This window comes from Nerophis lumbriciformis, linkage group LG03 (genome assembly GCF_033978685.3).
Source record: "Nerophis lumbriciformis linkage group LG03, RoL_Nlum_v2.1, whole genome shotgun sequence".
NCBI classification, from domain to species: domain Eukaryota; kingdom Metazoa; phylum Chordata; class Actinopteri; order Syngnathiformes; family Syngnathidae; genus Nerophis; species Nerophis lumbriciformis.
Genome location: NC_084550.2, coordinates 63,704,769 through 63,723,139, shown reverse-complemented (window position 1 = coordinate 63,723,139; position 18,371 = coordinate 63,704,769). Strand labels below are relative to the sequence as shown.

The 18,371-nt window shown below is 35.2% G+C and overlaps 1 protein-coding gene across 2 annotated transcripts; it reads left to right on the top strand.

Annotated features, from left to right (window-relative positions):
* The first annotated feature begins 985 nt into the window (after window positions 1-985).
* On the top strand, window positions 986-16,894 carry gfi1aa (growth factor independent 1A transcription repressor a). Of its 2 annotated transcripts, none has more exons than XM_061941194.2 (6): window positions 986-1,114; window positions 1,204-1,335; window positions 9,723-10,036; window positions 10,108-10,245; window positions 16,114-16,279; window positions 16,360-16,894. In XM_061941194.2, exons 1-6 carry the CDS (start codon window positions 1,003-1,005, stop codon window positions 16,536-16,538), a joined length of 1,041 nt encoding a protein of 346 aa, XP_061797178.2. In that variant the 5' UTR covers window positions 986-1,002; the 3' UTR covers window positions 16,539-16,894. The 2 variants fall into 2 exon arrangements, with proteins under 2 accessions (XP_061797178.2, XP_061797170.2); XM_061941186.2 differs by having other exon boundaries at window positions 1,204-1,383.
* The last annotated feature ends 1,477 nt before the right edge of the window (window positions 16,895-18,371 follow it).

Below are 18,371 nucleotides of genomic sequence, written 5' to 3'. Positions count from 1 at the left end.
GTAGATCCCCACGACTTGATCAATTGAAAAGTAGCTCGCCTGCAGAAAAAGTGTGAGCACCCCTGATCTAGTGTTTTTCATGTTTTTATTTCTATTTTAATTTGCTATTATATAGTCTAACTGGAAGACGAGGAACAAAAAGACAGCAGACTACAAACAGCTACAGAATATAGCTTACCGCTACCGCATCCAGCTACACTGACAACGACAAGTAGAAATGACAATGATCCAGCACTGACTGGAGGGGAAGGCAGGTTTAAATAGCAGCTGGCTGATTGACACCAGGTGTGGCCAGGTGCCAATCAGCCACAGCTGAGGGGACACAGCACTCAGGGAGACAAGTAGGAAATAAAGACAAAATAAAAGTGCTGGACAGAAAACTAAGACAAAACGCAGAGAAAAAACTAAAACACAGTCAAACTGTCAGGGACAAGCCTGACAGTTGTTGTCGTCGTACTTTTGTAGCTGTATGTAGAAATGGCTGGTTGCATCAGCTCTGCTCTTTTAGTGTCTTTAATGTTCTTTGATGTTTCCCTCTTACACACATGCTTATGTGTGCTATGGCTATGAGGCTTCTTTTTCCTTTGGCCTCAGTCTGGACCTCCTCTCCAGGGGCCCAGGCTAAGACTGAATATTTTTCTTTTTCACCTTTTTTTTTTTGTAAGGAGCGCCGGAAGTTGGCAGACCCGTCAACGATCCTGTTCTGTCTCCCTGTAATGTTTGATCCTGTTCTGTCTCCCTGTAATGTTTGTCTGATCTTGAATGGGATTGTGTTGAAAATTGTAATTTCCCCTCGGGTATTATTATAGTATTTCTGATTCTGATTTTGATTTACATTTTGGAAGGGTGCAGCTTTTTGGCCACCTGCCACACAACACCTGGTAACACCCCCGTGCCCTTTGCGCATGCGTAATGGTGAGGTAGAACCAAGTCCCAGCCCCGTGTGGCTCAGTGCAATCTGCGAGGAGATCAAGAAGACGCAGCAAGCAGAGCCGAGCAAACATGCCGAGGTCTTTCCTGGTGAAGAGTAAGCGGGCACACAGCTACCATCAACCCCGACACCTGCACGATGACTGCATCGGCCTGGACACGCTCCTGGCTCACATCAACGCAGGTTGGTTCGTTTGTGCGTAATTACGCGCGGGGTTCCATATGGCGAAAGTTTTGTTTTTTTTATTTAAAAAAGGCTCCTGTTGCTTCCAGAGGCGAAATGTCAAGTGGAGTGCAGCCTGGAGGCCGCGCCCACTGACAGACTCTCCCCGGGGCCACAGCGCCAGTCGCCGGGTTCACTGCCGTCCAGCTCCCCGCTGAGCGACGGAGCCTGCAGTGACCGAGGTTCGGACTGGGATTTGTGGGGTCCGCCGTCCCCGTCCTCCTATCCAGGTCTCATTCAACTTTCAGTCTCAGACCCACTTTTAATTTAGGAGCCTTTAACTATAACGGCATGAATCACTTTTTTAACTCCTGAACTGCATATATAATTCCCACATGAAAACGCAAAACCGTTATAAAATAGTCTGTATCAAAGCATGTCAAAATGTGTATAGAGAGATGATTAAAAGTCTCTTTTACATACACTTTCTAAATAATCTAATGATGCAACGTGAATTTATAACATATAAAAATTATTTTCTATCACGCTTATGAATAAAAATACAATTATGCATATCATACCAACTTGATTTATAAAGCCCTTTAAAAACAACCTCAGTGGAAGAACAAAGGGCTGTACACCACAAAGAAATAGAGACTAAAAAAATAACATTTAAAAAGCAAATACAAATTACCCTAAGAACAATTTGTTAGATAAAAAGCAGTTAGAAAGGGTTAAAAGTTAGAAACAGTTTAAAGTCTCATGCAGAAAGCAAAATATAACCTGCGAGTCAACAATTCTTCTCAACTAAAGAGGAGACATGTAATTTGGAGAAAAATCTAAATGAAACCATCTGTACGCACGTAAAACCCTATCAGTATGTGGAATGAAATGATAGAATGGATTAAACAAAGAAATCAAACAATTTGGGATGTCCGATAATGGCTTTTTATCCCGATATTGTCCAACTCTTTAATTTTAAAAATACCGATATCAACCGATATATGTCGTGGAATTAACCCATTATTATGCCTAATTTGGACAACCAGGTATGGTGAAAATAAGGTACTTTTTTTTTTAAATAAGATAAATAAATTAAAAACATTTTCTTGAATAAAAAAGAAAGTAAAACAATATAAAAACAGTTACATAGAAACTAGTAATGAATGAAAATGAGTAAAATTAACTGTTAAAGGTTAGTACTATTAGTGGACCAGCAGCACGCACAATCATGTGTGCTTACGGACTGTATCCCTTGCAGACTGTATTGATATATATTGATATATAATGTAGGGACCAGAATATTAATAACAGAAAGAAACAACCCTTTTGTGTGAATGAGTGTGGGGGGAGGGAGGTTTTTTGGGTTGGTGCACTAATTGTAAGTGTATCTTGTGTTTTTTATGTTGATTTAATTTAAAAAAAAAAAAAAAAAAAAAAAAAAAAAAAAAAAAAAAAACCCGATACCGATAATAAAAAACCGATTCCGATAATTTTCGATATTACATTTTAACGCATTTATCGGCCAATAATAGCGGCAGGCCGATATTGTCGGACAGCTCTAATTCTCAACTAAAGAGGAGACATGTAATTTGGAGAAAAATCTAAATGAAAACATCTGTACGCACGTACAGCACTTAAAACCTATCAGTATGTGGAATGAAATGATGGAATGGAAAAAACAAAGAAATCAAACAATTAGGGATGTCCGATAATGGCTTTTTGCCGATATCCCGATATTGTCCAACTCTTTAATTACCGATACCAATATCAACCGATATATGCAGTCGTGGAATTAACACATTATTATGCCTAATTTGGACAACCAGGTATGGTGAAGATAAGGTACTTTAAAAAAAAAATAAGATAAATAAATTAAAAACATTTTCTTGAATAAAAAAGAAAGTAAAACAAAATAAAAACAGTTACATAGAAACTAGTAATTAATGAAAATGAGTCAAATTAACTGTTAAAGGTTAGTACTATTAGTGGACCAGCAGCACGCACAATCATGTGTGCTTACGGACTGTATCCCTTGCAGACTGTATTGATATATATTGATATATAATGTAGGAACCACAATATTAATAACAGAAAGAAACAACCCTTTTGTGTGAATGAGTATAAATGGGGGAGGGAGGTTTTTTGGGTTGGTGCACTAATTATAAGGGTATTTTGTGTTTTTTATGTTGATTTAATTAAAAAAAACAAAAAAAACAAAAAACGATACCGATAATAAAAAACCCGATACCGATAAATTCTGATATTACATTTTAACGCATTTATCGGCCAATAATAGCGGCAGGCCGATATTGTCGGACATCTCTAATTTTCAACTAAAGAGGAGACATGTAATTTGGAGAAAAATCTAAATGAAAACATCTGTACGCACGTACAGCACTTAAACCCTATCAGTATGTGGAATGAAATGATGGAATCAAATCAAATCAAATCAACTTTATTTATAAAGCACATTTAAAATTTACCACAGGGGTAGCCAAAGTGCTGTACAATGAGCAGGTTAAAAGATAAAACGAGTACCGAGCAAACACAACACAACACAAACAGAACATGATAAAAAATAAATAATTAAAATAGAATTAATAAAAACATAAAAACATAAAAACAGGATCACAGCAGGTGTATTATGGGGCGCCATTGCAGGATGGATATCACTCAGTGTTAAAAGCCATGGAATAAAAGTATGTTTTTAAGAGAGATTTAAAAACAGGAAGAGAGGAGGCTTGTCTAACACTCAGGGGTAGGTCGTTCCAGAGCTTGGGAGCAGCAACGGCGAAAGCTCTGTCACCTCTAAGCTTCAGCCTTGTGTCAGGGACCGTCAACAGCAGCTGATCGGCTGATCTTAAGGATCGGGTGGGGCAGTAAGGCTGAAGGAGGTCGGAGAGATAGGTTGGCGCGAGGTTGTTTAGACATTTAAAAACAAATAAAAGGAGTTTAAAATGTATTCGGTAACGCACAGGGAGCCAGTGAAGGGACGCTAAAATAGGGGTGATGTGCTCACGTCTGCGGGTCTGTGTTAGCAGACGAGCAGCAGAGTTCTGCACGAGCTGCAGGCGGGCGAGGGAGGCCTGGCTAATGCCAACATACAGGGCATTACAGTAATCAAGACGAGTCGAGATAAAAGCGTGGATTAATTTCTCAAGATCATGTCTTGATAGAAGCGGTTTCACTTTCGCTATTTGGCGTAATTGATAAAAGCTTTTTTGAACGACGCTGCTGATTTGTTTTTCGAATTTAAAATCTGAGTCAAACTTTACCCCCAGGTTTGTGACAGAGTCGCTGAGATACGGGGTCAGAGTGCCGAGGTCAACGTTGGGGGAGGGAGAGCGACTTGGACCGAACAACATAACTTCTGTTTTGTCTTCATTTAGGCTCAGGAAGTTAGCTGAAAGCCAGACTTTGATGTCGTGCAGGCAGTCAATAAGACTTTGAACCGTGTTATTTTGTGCCATGGGAAAATAAATCTGGCAATCATCGGCATAAAAATGAAATGCAATACTGTACTTCCTAAAAATAGAACCAAGGGGGAGAAGGTAAAGCGCAAATAAAATTGGGGCAAGGATTGAACCCTGGGGGACCCCATGTGGTAAAGGAGCTGTGGACGACATAAAACTGTCTACTTTTACACAAAAACTCCTGTCGGTTAGGTACGACCGGAACCAGTTGAGGGCGGCGCCCTTAATGCCCACACAGTTCTCAAGACGAGTGATTAAACAAAGAAATCAAACAATTAGGGATGTCCGATAATGGCTTTTTATCCCGATATTGTCCAACTCTTTAATTACCAATATCAACCGATATATGCAGTCGTGGAATTAACACATTATTATGCCTAATTTGGACAACCAGGTATGGTGAAGATAAGGTACTTTAAAAAAAAAAAAAAAAATAAAATAAAATAAGATAAATGATTTAAAAACATTTTCTTGAATAAAAAAGAAAGTAAAACAAAATAAAAACAGTTACATAGAAAGCTAGTAATTAATGAAAATGAGTCAAATTAACTGTTAAAGGTTAGTACTATTAGTGGACCAGCAGCACGCACAATCATGTGTGCTTACGGACTGTATCCCTTGCAGACTGTATTGATATATATTGATATCATCAGTGTGTGAATGTGTGTGTGAATGGGTGAATGTGGTAATACTGTCAAAGCGCTTTGAGTACCTTGAAGGTAGAAAAGCGCTATACAAGTATAACCCATTTATCATTTATTTATATATATAATGTAGGAACCAGAATATTAATAACAGAAAGAAACAACCCTTTTGTGTGAATGAGTGTAAATGGGGGAGGGAGGTTTTTTGGGTTGGTGCACTAATTGTAAGTGTATCTTGTGTTTTTTATGTTGATTTAATAAAAAACAAAAAAAAACAAAAAAAACAAAAACGATACCGATAATTAAAAAAACCGATACCGATAATTTTCGATATTACATTTTAACGAATTTATCGGCCAATAATAGCGGCAGGCCGATATTGTCGGACATCTCTAATTCTCAACTAAAGAGGAGACATGTAATTTGGAGAAAAATTTAAATGAAAACATCTGTACGCACGTACAGCACTTAAACCCTATCAGTATGTGGAATGAAATGATGGAATGGATTAAACAAAGGAATCAAACAATCATTCGAATTGTATTCACTTTAAGAAACTGTTCAAACTTAAAGTATTTACAAGAAGAATTGCACACTAAAATACGCTGGGTTATTTTGATGACCCAATTTATGAGTTGCTCGTGTTGGGTTACATTTTGGAGTTGTTTTTAAGAAAAGCAATCCATTTTTGGGGTTATAAGGGTATTATTTTAACTCAAATTCTGGGTTTTCAAAATGATGAACCCTTTTTGGGTTGTTTTTCAACAAGTAACGCATTTTTGGGTAAAAGGCTTTTTTTTTTAAATTATTATTAAAAATCAACTTTTTTCTTGAAGGAAATTTTATTATGGATTAATCTCATTAATATTATTTACAATCACCCAACATTGAGCTAGCATAACTCAACTTTTGGGTTAAATAATTCAACCCAATAGTTTGGTTGGGAATAACCCAACAATAGGTTATCATAACTCAACTTTTTGGTTAAATAATTCAACGCAAAAGTTGGGTTGAAAAAATTAACCCAAAATGTTGAGTTAAAATAACTCAAATAAGTGGTTCGTCCTTTTCTGAACCAGCAGTTGTGTTAAAATTGGGTTATTTTTCAACCCAACATTTTTCAGTGTGTATGATAAATATCTTGAACCTGATCAACAATGAGATCATCTTATTCAAATCAAAACATTTTTATGATAACTTTCTGTATTTGATATGTGTTTACTTACTTACTCATTTGTCTATTTATTTATTTACTGATTTATGCATTTATTAATTGTGTTATAACAAATGTGTGAAAAATGGGTATAGGATTAAATAAACTCTGCCTCTTCCTACTCCTTTTTGGACATGCTGTAAACTGTAAATATGTCATATTTATATTATATTTAAGTGTATAATAAATGTATGTTCGGAATTAACTAACACCATATCACTTATTAAATTATAAACATATTTATATTATATTTAAGTAGTAATTGTATGTTTGGAATCAATTAACACCATAACACTTATTAAAATGTAAACATATTTATGTTATATTTAAATAGTAATTATATGTTTGGAATCAATTAACACCATATCATTTATTAAAATATAAACATCTTTATATTATACTTAAGTAGTAATTATATGTTTGGAATCAATTAACACCATATCATTTATTAAAATATAAACATATTTATATTATACTTAAGTAGTAATTATATGTTTGGAATCAATTAACACCATATCATTTATTAAAATATAAACATATTTATATTATACTTAAGTAGTAATTATATGTTTGGAATCAATTAACACCATATCATTTATTAAAATATAATCATTTATATTATATTTAAGTATAAAGTAATTGTATGTTTGGAATCAACTAACACCATAACACTTATTAAAATATAAACATATTTATGTTATATTTAAGTAGTAATTATATGTTTGGAATCAACTAACACCATGTCACTTATTAAAATATAAACATATTTATATTATATTTAAGTAGTAATTATATGTTTGGAATCAACTAACACCATGTCACTTATTAAAATATAAACATATTTATATTATATTTAAGTGTATAGTAATTGTGTGTTCAGAATCAACTAACACCATATTACTTATTAAAATATAAACATTTATATTATATTTAAGTATACTGTAATTGTATATTTGGAATCAACTAACACCATATCACTTATTAAAATATAAACACATTTATGTTATATTTAAATAGTAATTATATGTTTGGAATCAATTAACACCATATCATTTATTAAAATATAAACATATTTATATTATACTTAAGTAGTAATTATATGTTTGGAATCAATTAATTCCATATCATTTATTAAAATATAAACATATTTATATTATACTTAAGTAGTAATTATATGTTTGGAATCAATTAACACCATATCATTTATTAAAATATAAACATATTTATATTATACTTAAGTAGTAATTATATGTTTGGAATCAATTAACACCATATCATTTATTAAAATATAAACATATTTATATTATACTTAAGTAGTAATTATATGTTTGGAATCAATTAATTCCATATCATTTATTAAAATATAAACATATTTATATTATACTTAAGTAGTAATTATATGTTTGGAATCAATTAACACCATATCATTTATTAAAATATAAACATATTTATATTATATTTTAGTAGTAATTATATGTTTGGAATCAATTAACACCATATCATTTATTAAAATATAAACATATTTATATTATACTCAAGTAGTAATTATATGTTTGGAATCAATTAACACCATATCACTTATTAAAATATAGACATATTTATATTATAATTAAGTGTATAGTAATTGTGTGTTCAGAATCAACTAACACCATATTACTTATTAAAATATAAACATTTATATTATATTTAAGTATAAAGTAATTGTATGTTTGGAATCAACTAACACCATAACACTTATTAAAATGTAAACATATTTATGTTATATTTAAATAGTAATTATATGTTTGGAATCAATTAACACCATATAATTTATTAAAATATAAACATATTTATATTATACTTAAGTAGTAATTATATGTCTGGAATCAATTAACACCATATCATTTATTAAAATATAAACATATTTATATTATACTTAAGTAGTAATTATATGTTTGGAATCAATTAACACCATATCACTTATTAAAATATAAACATATTTATATTATAATTAAGTGTATAGTAATTGTGTGTTCAGAATCAACTAACACCATATTACTTATTAAAATATAAACATTTATATTATATTTAAGTATACTGTAATTGTATGTTTGGAATCAACTAACACCATATCACTTATTACAATATAAACATATTTATGTTATATTTAAGTAGTAATTATATGTTTGGAATCAACTAACACCATATCACTTATTAAAATATAAACATATGTATGTTATATTTAAGTAGTAATTATATGTTTGGAATCAACTAACACCATATCACTTATTAAAATATAAACATATTTATATTATATTTAAGTGTATAGTAATTGTGTGTTCGGAATCAACTAACACCATATTACTTATTAAAATATAAACATTTATATTATATTTAAGTATAAAGTAATTGTATGTTTGGAATCAACTAACACCATGTCACTTATTAAAATATAAACATATTTATATTATATTTAAGTAGTAATTATATGTTTGGAATCAACAAACACCATATCACTTATTAAAATATAAACATATTTATATTTAAGTGTATAGTAATTGTATGTTCGGAATCAACTAACACCATATCACTTATTAAAATATAAACATATTTATGTTATATTTAAGTAGTAATTATATGTTTGGAATCAACTAACACCATATTACTTATTAAAATATAAACATTTATATTATATTTAAGTATAAAGTAATTGTATGTTAGGAATCAACTAACACCATATCACTTAATAATATATAAACATATTTATATTATACTCAAGTAGTAATTATATGTTTGGAATCAATTAACACCATATCATTTATTAAAATATAAACATATTTATATTGTATTTAAGTGTATAGTAATTGTGTGTTCGGAATCAACTAACACCATATCACTTAATAATATATAAACATATTTATATTTAAGTGTATAGTAATTTTATGTTTGGAATCAACTAACACATATCACTTATTAAAAAAACATATTTATATTATATTTAAGTGTAATTGTTTGGAATCAATTAACACCATATCACTTATTAAAATATAAACATATTTATATTATATTTAAGTGTATAGTAATTGTTTGGAATCAACTTACACCATATTATTAAAATATAAACATATTTATATTATATTTAAGTGTATAGTAATTGTATGTTTGGAATCAACTAACACACTTATTAAAATATATTATATAGTGTGTTGACTTGAACTATTTGGACGTGTGATTCTATCATATTGATGATGCTCTAATCATTCACATTCATTAATTAAGGGACGATGTACTCACGTTTGCTGACGTTTCCCGCGCAGACTCAGAAGACGGCATGCATCATCACTTCAACACCATGGCAGCTTATGCCTGGACCTCCTACCCCGGTTCTGGCCTGGGGCGTGCGGTCCAGAGTCCGTATCTGCACCTCCCTCCCTGCAGAGGCCCGGGGAGCGGGGCCCCCGCACTTTACGCGCAGAGGGCCACTCCTGCTGCAGTCCAGGTGCAACCAATGTGCAGGATCCAGAAGTTTGTGGACGTAAAAGGGGGGCAGCGGGGGTGTGACGTGAAGACTGAAGAGGATTTCACGAGCGTGGATGGCTCCATGAGCTATAAGTGCATCAAGTGTTACAAGGTGAGGAGCAACTAATAAGTCCATTCATGGCCTTCAGACAAATAATGAGATGGTGAATTTGTGCACTCGAGGTGTTCTCCACGTCCCACGGCCTGGAGGTGCACGTGAGGCGCTCCCACAGCGGGACTCGTCCTTTTGAGTGCGGGGTTTGCGGCAAAACCTTCGGCCACGCCGTGAGCCTGGACCAGCACGGGGCGGTCCACTCGCAGGTAAGCCCGCGAGAACGCCACGTGGGCATAGGCGCCGATCCCGTGGCTGCTTAGGGGCCCCGAGCACCCACGTGGGATTGACGGCTACTTTCAATCTTTAAACTATTACAAACCCCGTTTCCATATGAGTTGGGAAATTGTGTTAGATGTAAATATAAACGGAATACAATGATTTGCAAATCCTTTTCAACCCATATTCAATTGAATGCACTACAAAGACAACATATTTGATGTTCAAACTCATAAACTTTATTTTTTTTTTGCAAATAATAATTAACTTCGAATTTCATGGCTGCAACACGTGCCAAAGTAGTTGGGAAAGGGCATGTTCACCACTGTGTTACATGGCCTTTCCTTTTAACAACACTCAGTAAACGTTTGGGAACTGAGGAGACACATTTTTGAAGCTTCTCAGGTGGAATTCTTTCCCATTCTTGCTTGATGTACAGCTTAAGTTGTTCAACAGTCCGGGGGTCTCCGTTGTGGTATTTTAGGCTTCATAATGCTCCACACATTTTCAATGGGAGACAGGTCTGGACTACAGGCAGGCCAGTCTAGTACCCGCACTCTTTTACTATGAAGCCACGTTGATGTAGCACGTGGCTTGGCATTGTCTTGCTGAAATAAGCAGGGGCGTCCATAGCAACGTTGCTTGGATGGCAACATATGTTGCTCCAAAACCTGTATGTACCTTTCAGCATTAATGGCGCCTTCACAGACGTGTAAGTTTCCCATGTCTTGGGCACTAATACACCCCCATACCATCACAGATGCTGGCTTTTCAACTTTGCGCCTATAACAATCCGCATGGTTCTTTTCCTCTTTGGTCCAGAGGACACGACGTCCACAGTTTCCAAAAACAATTTGAAATGTGGACCCGTCAGACCACAGAACACTTTTCCACTTTGTATCAGTCCATCTTAGATGAGCTCAGGCCCAGCGAAGCCGACGGCGTTTCTGGGTGTTGTTGATAAACAGTTTTCGCCTTACATAGGAGAGTTTTAACTTGCACTTACAAATGTAGCAACCAACTGTAGTTACTGACAGTGGGTTTCTGAAGTGTTCCTGAGCCCATGTGGTGATATCCTTTACACACTGATGTCGCTTGTTGATGCAGTACAGCCTGAGGGATCGAAGGTCACGGGCTTAGCTGCTTACGTGCAGTGATTTCTCTAGATTCTCTGAACCCTTTGATGATATTACGGACCGTAGATGGTGAAATCCCTAAATTCCTTGCAATAGCTGGTTGAGAAAGGTTTTTCTTAAACTGTTCAACAATTTTCTCACGCATTTGTTGACAAAGTGGTGACCCTCGCCCCATCCTTGTTTGTGAATGACTGAGCATTTCATGGAATCTTCTTTTATACCCAATCATGGCACCCACCTGTTCCCAATTTGACTGTTCACCTGTGGGATGTTCCAAATAAGTGTTTGATGAGCATTCCTCAACTTTATCAGTATTTATTGCCACCTTTCCCAACTTCTTTGTCACGTGTTGCTGGCATCAAATTCTAAAGTCAATGATTATTTACAAAAAAAATTTTTTTTATTAGTTTGAACATCAAATATGTTGTCTTTGTAGCATATTCAACTGAATATGGGTTGAAAATGATTTGCAAATCATTGTATTCGTTTATATTTACATCTAACACAATTTCCCAACTCATATGGAAACGGGGTTTGTGTTTGAAAAATCAATCTTGTTGTTATTGTTAATTTTGTGCGAGTTTGGTCCGATTTACATTATACATACCGGTAATAACAAAGTCACTAATCATATAGTCTATAATTAACCAAGCCTAACCAAGATTTCACTGTTCCCAATAATGAACTAACTACACAACCATCTTGACTTTGGACACACAACCCACGAGCGAATGAAGTGCATATACTTAATCAACAGCCATACATGTCACACTATAGTATGAACAACGCCAACACTGTCATAAACATGTGCCATATAGTGAAACCACACTAAACAACATTTTGGGAGATTTATCTGTGTTGGGACTTGTCCAGGGTGTACCCCGCCTTCCGCCCGAATGCAGCTGATATAGGCTCCAGCACCCCCCGTGACCCCAAAAGGGACAAGCGGTAGAAAATGGATGGATATTTGCACCCCAACACAACATAAACACTACAGAACAAATTCCCAGAATCCCCTGCAGCACCAACTCTTCCCGGGCACTGCAATATAAACAAACGCCATAGGTGGATCTACACCTAACATCCACTGTAATGATACCACGTACAATAGGTACCTAGTTGATACTACTATGATTACATCGATATTTTTTAACATCACAAAATCTTCTTTCGTTTTTTTCAAATGTGTATTATAACTCAGGAAATATGACTTTGAATATGACCAATGTATGATCCTGTAATAACTTGGTATCGGATTGATACCCAAATTTGTGGTATCATCCAAAACGAATGTACAGTATCAAACAACAGAAGAATAAGTGATTATTACATAGAACATGTTAAAAGAGAAAGTAAGCAACATATTAACAGTAAATGAACAAGTAGATTAATAATTAATTTTCTACCACTTACAAAATAATAGAATGATAAATGACACAATATGTTAGTAACATACGTCAGCAGCTAAATTAGGAGTCTTTGTTTGTGTAACCTATTTTTATGGGCTTGCCTCTTTGTGATGTTAAGTTCCTGTTAAAAGCTGTTATACAGTATATTCCTTGAGCTCTTATTTTGAAGGCGCAAAGAGGGGAAGTGGTGACACGTTGTTGTCTGAGCGGAGGTTTTGAAAGAAAGAAAATAAAGTGGTCCTCGTGTAAAACTGGAGCCTCCGTGTTTGTTATTTTGTAGTTTGATACAGTATAGGCGACATATATAAACCCTCGGTTACTTTACAACGTGTCACCACTTCCGCTCTTTGCGCTTTCAAAATAAGAGCTCAAGGCATATACTGTATAACTGGATTGAGGCTCCAGTGTCTTCGGAGGCGTGGGTTCGTATCCCACCGCTGCCACCAATGTAACCGAGGGTTTATATATGTCGCCTATACTGTATCAAACTACAAAATAACAAACACGGAGGCTCCAGTTTTACACGAGGACCACTTTATTTTCTTTCTTTCAAAACCTCCGCTCCACGACACCGTGCCACCACTTCCCCTCTTTGCGCCTTCAAAATAAGAGCTCAAGGCATATTACTGTATAACAGCTTTTAACATCACAAAGAGGCAAGCCCATAAAAATAGGTTACATACAAATGTACTTAGTTGTCTAGTATGTTTACTGTTCTATTTAAGGACAAAATTGCAATAATAAATATAAGTAGGGATGTCCAATAATGGCATTTTGCCGATATCCGATATTGTCCAAGTCTTTAATTACCGATATCAACCGATGTATGCAATTGTGGAATTAACACATTATTATGCCTAATTTGGACAACTAGGTATGGTGAAGAAAGGGTACTTTTTAAAAAAAATAATAAAATAAGATAAATAAATAAAAAAAAAAAATCTTGAATAAAAAAGAAAGAACAGCAATATAAAAACAATTACATAAAAACTAGTAATTAATGAAAATGAGTAAAATTAACTGTTAAAGGTTAGTACTATTAGTGGACCAGCAGCACGCACAATCATGTGTGCTTACGGACTGTATCCCTTGCAGACTGTATTGATATATATTGATATATAATGTAGGAACCACAATACTAATAACAGAAAGAAACAACCCTTTTGTGTTAATGAGGGGAAGGTTTTTTTGTTTTTTTTGGGGGGGGGGTGTATCTTGTGTTTTTTATGTTGATTTAATTTTTTAAAAAAAACAAAAAAAAAACGATACCGATAATTAAAAAAAACAGATACCGATAATTTCCGATATTACATTTTAACGCATTTATCGGCCGATATTATCGGACATCTCTAAATATCAGTTTAATGTACCCTTAGATTTTTTTTGTTAAAATAAAGCCAATAATGACATTTTTTGTGGTCCCCTTTATTTAAAGTTAAAGTACCAATGATTGTCACACACACACTAGATGTGGCGAAATTATTCTTTGCATTTGACCTATCACCCCTGATCACCCCCTGGGAGGTGAGGGGAGCAGTGAGCAGCAGCGGTGGCCACGCCCGCGAATCATTTTTGGTGATTTAACCCCCAATTCCAACCCTTGATGCAGAGTGCCAAGCAGGGAGGTAATGGGTCCGGTTTTTATAGTCTTTGGTATGACTCAAAAAGTACAGAAAAACTTTTGGTACCGGTACCAAAATATTGGTATCGGGGCAACACTAATACATACACTATACTTGCCAACCCTCCCGAATTTTCCGGGAGACTCCCGAAATTCAGCGCCTCACCCGAAAACCTCCCGGGACAAATATTCTCCCGAAAATCTCCCGATTTTCAGCCGGAGCTGGAGGCCACGCCCCCTCCAGCTCCATGCGGACCTGAGTGAGGACAACAGGGTGACAAGAACTAAATCATCCAGACTAGAGATAAATTGTATTATTATGTTTATCTTCCCTAAAAACAAATATATTTATTAATTTAAAAAAAAAAAATACATTTTTACTATAGTTTGCTAAAAACATCCAAATTAATTGTATTTTTATTTGTATTTTTTCTGACTCCTTATTACATCCAGCCATAGAATTATACCGGTACATTAAAATAAACATATTTGAAATAATTCATTTTAAATTATCATAATAATTCATTTAAAATGACCATATTAAATTATTAAAATAATTGCTTGTTTATCAACAACTTTAGCATTTTATTCATTACATTTTGAAGCTCTCAGAAGCCAAGTTATGTTATATTCATGTTATATTTATGCAAGTTTGAAGTATCAATGATCTAAACACAGTTTTGTTTGCATATTTCCAGGATGTATATATATATATATATATATATATATACGGTATATACAGTATATATATATATATACGGTATATATATATATATATATATATATATATATATATATATATATATACACATATATATATATATATATATATATATATATATACATATATATATATATATATATATATACATATATATATATATATAAAAGTTAAAGTTAAAGTACCAATGATTGTCACACACACACTCTAGGTGTGGCGAGATTATTCTCTGCATTTGACCCATCACCCTTGATCACCCCCTGGGAGGTGAGGGGAGCAGTGGGCAGCAGCGGTTGCCGCGCCCGGGAATCATTTTTGGTGATTTAACCCCCAATTCCAACCCTTGATGCTGAGTGCCAAGCAGGGAGGTAAGGGGTCCCATTTTTATAGTCTTTGGTATGACTCGGCCGGGGTTTGAACTCACAACCTACCGATCTCAGGGCGGACACTCTAACCACTAGGCCACTGAGTATACACATATATATATATATTTATATATACACATATATATACATATACATATATATACATACATATATATACATATATACATACATACATATATATACATACATATATATATACACATACATATATATATACATACATATATATATATACATACATATATATACACATACATATATATATATATATATATATATATATATATATACATATATATATATATACATACATATACATATACACATATATATATACATACATATATATATACATACATATATACATACACACATATATATATATATATGAAATACTTGACTTGGTGAATTCTAGCTGTCAATATACTCCTCCCCTCTTAACCACGCCCCACCTCCCGAAATTGGAGGTCTCATGGTTGGCAAGTATGACATACACACCGAGCACCCACTTGCAGAAATGTAGATTGGCGCCTATGCTCGTGGGGTGGATGGCGCGTGAAAGCCGCGTGATCTTCTTGTGCGCAGGAGAGGACCTTCAGCTGCAACATCTGCGGCAAAAGCTTCAAGCGCTCCTCCACACTGTCCACGCACCTGCTCATCCACTCGGACACGCGGCCGTACCCGTGCCAGTACTGCGGCAAGAGGTTCCACCAAAAGTCGGACATGAAAAAGCACACCTTCATCCACACAGGTGAGAGACGCGCAGCTGCAGCGCGCGCGTTGTCATGGCGACCCGCCGACTCAAACCCCCAACCCGCATCCGCTTTGCAGGCGAGAAGCCGCACAAGTGCCAAGTGTGCGGGAAGGCCTTCAGCCAGAGCTCCAACCTGATCACGCACAGCAGGAAGCACACGGGATTCAAACCTTTCGGCTGTGAGCTGTGCGGGAAAGGCTTCCAGAGGAAAGTGGACCTGAGGAGGCACAAAGAGACCCAGCACGGACTCAAATAATCCACTCATGTGAATTAACTTCTGCACTTTCATGCACATCTGGGACTGTTATTTATTCATTACCTTAATAAACCATATCATTTAATAACTGCCTTTTTGGGTCTCATCTAACGAGGTACTGCATGTGATTAATCACCACTGCATCAACGCACAATAATAACCCAAATGATTTTATTATGTTGCTTCAGTAGAAGCCCCGATGGCACTTTATGGATAAAACTGTTACCAAGTTTGGAGCAAAGACATTACTATAATTAGGCATATACTTGAAAAAATGTTTGTGTGGGGAAAGTCTGATAATAAAATATAGTCGTGGTCAAAAGTTTGCATAAACTTGTGAAGAACATAATGTCATGGCTGTCTTGAGTTTCCAATCATTTCTACAACTTTTTTTGTGATAAGTTAAAGATAAAGTAAAAGTACCAATGATTGTCACACACACACACACACACACACACACACACACACACACACACACACACACACACACACACACACACACACACACACACACACACACACACACACTAGGTGTGGTGAAATGTGTCCTCTGCATTTGACCCATCCCCTTGTTCACCCCCTGGGAGGAGAGCGGAGCAGTGGGCAGCAGCGGTGGCCACGCCCGGGAATAATTTTTGGTGATTTAACCCCCAATTCCAACCCTTGATGCTGAGTGCCAAGCAGGGAGGTAATGGCTCCCATTTTTATAGTCTTTGGTATGACTCGGCTGGGGTTTGAACTCACAACCTACCGATAGAGTGATTGGAGCACATACATACAAGTAGACATACAGCAATGTTAATATTTGGTTACAAGTTCCTTGGCAAGTTTCAGTGCAATAAGGCGCTTTTGGTTGAATTTTTGACCACTCCTTTTGACAAAATTGGTGCAGTTCAGCTAAATGTGTTGGTTTTCTGAAATTGGACTTGTTTCTTCAGCATTGTCCACACGTTTAAGTCAGGACTTTAGGAAGGCCATTCTAAAACCTTAATTCTAGCCTGATTTAGCCATCACTTTACCACTTTTGACGTCTGTTTGGGGGTCATTGTTCTGTTGGAACACCCAACTGCGCCCAAGACCCAACCTCCGGGCTGATGATCTTCATTGTCCCATTTACTCTCTGTAAAGCACCAGTTCCATTGGCAGCAAAACCGGCCCAGAGCATAATACTACCACCACCATGGTTGATGGTAGGTATGGTGTTCCTGGGATTAAAGGCCTCACCTTTTCTCCTCCAAACATATTGCTGGGTATTGAGGCCAAACATCTACATTTTTGTTTCATCTGACCACAGAACTTTCCTCCAGAAGGTCTTATCTTTGTCCATGTCCATGTCAGATGAAACAAAAATGTAGCTGTTTGGCCACAATAATCATGAATAATCAAATCAATTATTTACGGTGATTAACCACAATTCAAAAGTGATTAATCCGATTTCAAAATATAATTTGACAGCTCTAATTTACATTAATTATTTAACTCAAGGCCCGGGGGCCAGATCTGGCCCGCCACATACATTTTTGTGGCCCCGAAAGTGTGGAAATAATATGTGTTGATAAAATGCCTTATATTTTCTTATTACTAAAATACATGTACTGTATGCAATGACATATATTTACACTTTAATCATCTCTAATAATAAAACACAATAATATATCATCATACATCAAAATATTGGGGTATTTTTTAAGCTAACAATTATTGTGATTAATTACAATTCAAAAGTGATTACCGTATTTTTCGGAGTATAAGTCGCACCGGAGTATAAGTCGCACCTGCCGAAAATACATAATAAAGAAGGAAAAAAAACATATATAAGTCACACTGGAGCCC